Raw genomic sequence first — 3488 nt, 5'->3', positions numbered from 1 at the left:
GGCACAGTGAATTACTTGGTATGGCTTTTCTAGCCATAGTCTTTGTAACTCCCACCATATAACTGGGTGGGTCCATGCAAATAAGTTTTGTAGAACTCTGATGCTGGGATTGTTAGTTTTGTCACTCTGCTAGGCTTAAAATGAGCCCTCCTAGAAGCAGAGGAGGGAAGATCTCACTGCCACCAAGAAAGAAGAGCTAGAGATTAAATGGAGCATGCCTTTGAACCCAAGATCCCTGTGCTGGACTTCCTTGGCAGAGAGATGCCCACCTGAGAGATACCCAGCTGAGAGACTACAGCAGTGGCACCAAGAGGCACAGGGCAGGGCAGTGGGCTTTGCGGCCTATGGAACAAGAAATCTGAGTGACCTTGGGCAGAAAGCTTGCTGGTGGAGTGGGGTGCTCTTGGGTGTACCTGTCAGTAGAGCTAAAAGTGCTTTGTAATGCTGGAGCAGGGCAGAGACAAGACCGAGAGGCCAAGGGCCAGACAGGCATGCCTGAGGGCACAGCACAAGAAAGACTGTCCTGATCAAATAATCGTATCCTGACCATGTTCCTGAGCCTGAATTGTAGCCTGTTACCTCCCTAATAAATCCTATAATTATGAGTATTGTCTGTGGGTCCTGCGTGGTCATTGCAAAGAATTATCAAACCCAGTAGAGAAGTAGTGTCATGGGAGGAACGGTTGGTGTCAGAGTTGGTAAAAAAGGTTTAGAGTGTGGTGACATGGTTGGCCTCATAGGAATAAGCCTTGGGCTACTGATGGTCTGACGGTGATTCTGTCTCCCACTTGTGAAGTATCAGGAGGTCAGAAGATGCTGATCACATGTCCTTTTTGCAATGAAAATTACTCTATTATTTCATATTTTCTTGTTTTTTCACTTTTATCTTTTCCCAAGTTAAATGAAATTGGACTGACCAAGGGAAATTGAGAAGTGAATTGCCATCATCAGGGAGCTGAAATGAGATGAATTTCAATCTCTCTGATAGGAATGATAGCTTTGGAAAGCTCTTGCATAGACACAATGGTTGGGTTTTAAATCTGGCTTTGGAACTGCCCTAGTCCCAATTTCTTCAACTGTAAAGAAGAATATTGATTAAATGTAAGAAAACCTTATGGATCAGTTCTACTCTAACATATGAGGTCTCCATGACTTGGAATCAACTCAACGGCAACCATTTTGTGTGTGTGTGTGTTTAAGTTTTTTAAATATGCTGCTATCCTTTTTTTTAAAATATATTTTTTTTATAAATATTCCAAATCAAGGGGATTTACTGCACTGTAATTGTATGAAATAAAGTATATCTGAGTGCTTCTAACAAAGAGCCAGTTGCTAAGGGGTGGGTTCTAACCCATCGTGAACCATGTGTTTCAGAATAGAATTGTGCTTCATGGAGCTTTCAATGACTCACTTTTCATAAGGAGATCCCCAGAACTTTTGAGAGGCTTCTGCGTGGACTTCAACCTTTTGAACAGCAGTCAGGTAATCATCTGCCCATCCTGGGAATGTAAGCTTTTCTTGTTGTTTTGTTCTTGTTGTTAGGTTGAGTTTGCTCTCACTCACAGTGACTTCATGTACAACAGAATGAAACACTGCTGGTCCGGCACCATCTTCACAATCACTGCTATGTTTTAGTCTATTGTTGCAGCCACTGTGTCCATCCATCTTTTTGAGGGTCTTCCACTCGTTCACTGACCACATGTCTGTCAGTTTGTTGTGCTCTGGTGGCTTTCATGTTGCTCTAAGGCTGGAAGCTATGCCACTGGTGTTTCAAATACGAGCAAAGTCACCCATGGTGGACAGGTTTTAGTAGAGCTTCCAGACTAAGACAGACTGGGAAGGATGGAACCAAACACTTGGGAAAAAAAAAATTGTCCCCTGAAAACCATATGGATAGAAGCGAAGCACTGTCTATTACTGGAAAGTGATTCTTAGTGTCCTTTAATTGAAGTTATATGTTTTCTTAAAAGAAAGATACTTATATGTTTTCATAGAGGGGGCTGATATATTGTTCCTTCTATGGATTCTTTCAAGTGTCCTTGGAATTCTCATATTCTTTAGCCCACTGTCCCTACAGTGGATGTGTACAGGGACAGGTGAATAATGAGAAAGAATGAGGAAAACATTCTGAATAGTACAGTGGTTAGGTTTGCTACAACCAGGTAATATTGCTGAAGGTAATGGAGTATTAGGGTCAGAAGTGTGTACACTTGTGAATTTGTGTGCTTTACTTGTGAATTACTCAAATTCAAAATACACAAATGGTGCTGGCTGCCTGTTCAATTGTTTCATGTATCAATTCCCTTTTCTTTATCCAAAAGGTCTCTCAGGCACATGCAGCCACAGAATCTAACAAGTACCTTAGAATTCCTTCTCCTGGGACTTTCTGAGGATCCAGAATTGCAGCCCCTCGTCTTTGGGCTGTTCCTGTCCATGTACCTGATCACTGTGGCTGGAAACCTGCTCATCATCCTGACCATCAGCACTGACCCCCACCTCCACACACCAATGTATTTCTTCCTCTCAAACCTGTCTTTGGCTGACATTGGTTTCATCTCCACCACAATCCCAAAGATGCTGGTGAACATACAGACACAGAGCAAATCCATCACTTATGTAGGCTGCCTGACACAAGTGTCTTCTTTTTATCTCTTTGGATGTCTGGACAGTCTGTTCCTCACTGTGATGGCCTATGACCGACTTGTGGCCATCTGCTACCCTCTGCACTACACAGTCATCATGAACTCCCGCCTCTGTGGCTTGCTAGTTTTGGTGTCTATTTTTTTTAGCCTTTTGGATGCCCAGTTGCAGATTTTATTGGTGTCACAGATTACCATCTGCACAGATGTGGAAATCCCTAGTTTCTTTTGTGACCCTCCTCAACTCCTTAATCTCGCTTGTTCTGACACTTCCACCGATATCATATTGGTATATTGTATTTGTATTCTCTTTGGTGGTATTCCAGTCTCAGTGATACTATTCTCCTATGTGCGAATTGTTTCCTCCATTCTCAGAGTCTCATCTTCAGGTGGGAAGTATAAAGCCTTTTCTACCTGTGGTTCTCATCTCTCAGTTGTTTGCTTATTTTATGGAACTGGGCTTGGAGTGTACCTCAGTTCAGCTCTCGCTTCTGCTACAAGGAAGGGTGTGGTGGCCTCAGTGCTGTACACTGTGGTCACTCCCATGATGAACCCCTTCATCTACAGCCTGAGGAACAGGGACATAAAGAGAGCCCTGTGGAGGTTCCTCAACAGAGCAGCCAAATGTCAGCATTGGTGCTGATTTTTCTGATATGTGAGTTGGAAAAGATGGCAAATCCTGACATTTCTAACCAGATCTTGCCTCTTGGGTTACATTATTTTTCAGCTCTGCTATGTTTCAATGTTGATTTTTCATATCTGAACATTACTTCCTTTGTCACATCTTTAAGAGAATATATAGAGACTTCTGTATCTTCTCATCTATGATCTAAGCTTCTTGGTAAATAG

General features: G+C 42.6%; 1 protein-coding gene across 1 annotated transcript; it reads left to right on the top strand.

The window, feature by feature from the left end:
- Positions 1-2272: 2272 nt before the first annotated feature.
- LOC122151960 (olfactory receptor 18-like) lies at positions 2273-3282 on the top strand. Its single transcript, XM_042783352.1, has one exon. The coding sequence runs from the start codon at positions 2335-2337 to the stop codon at positions 3280-3282; it is 948 nt and encodes a 315-aa protein (XP_042639286.1). The 5' UTR covers positions 2273-2334.
- Positions 3283-3488: the final 206 nt, after the last annotated feature.

This window comes from Orycteropus afer, unplaced genomic scaffold, assembly GCF_000298275.1.
Source record: "Orycteropus afer afer isolate SDZICR_OR568_19922 unplaced genomic scaffold, OryAfe1.0 scaffold00960, whole genome shotgun sequence".
Taxonomy (NCBI): Eukaryota; Metazoa; Chordata; class Mammalia; order Tubulidentata; family Orycteropodidae; genus Orycteropus; species Orycteropus afer.
This window is presented reverse-complemented; position numbering and strand designations above follow the sequence as displayed.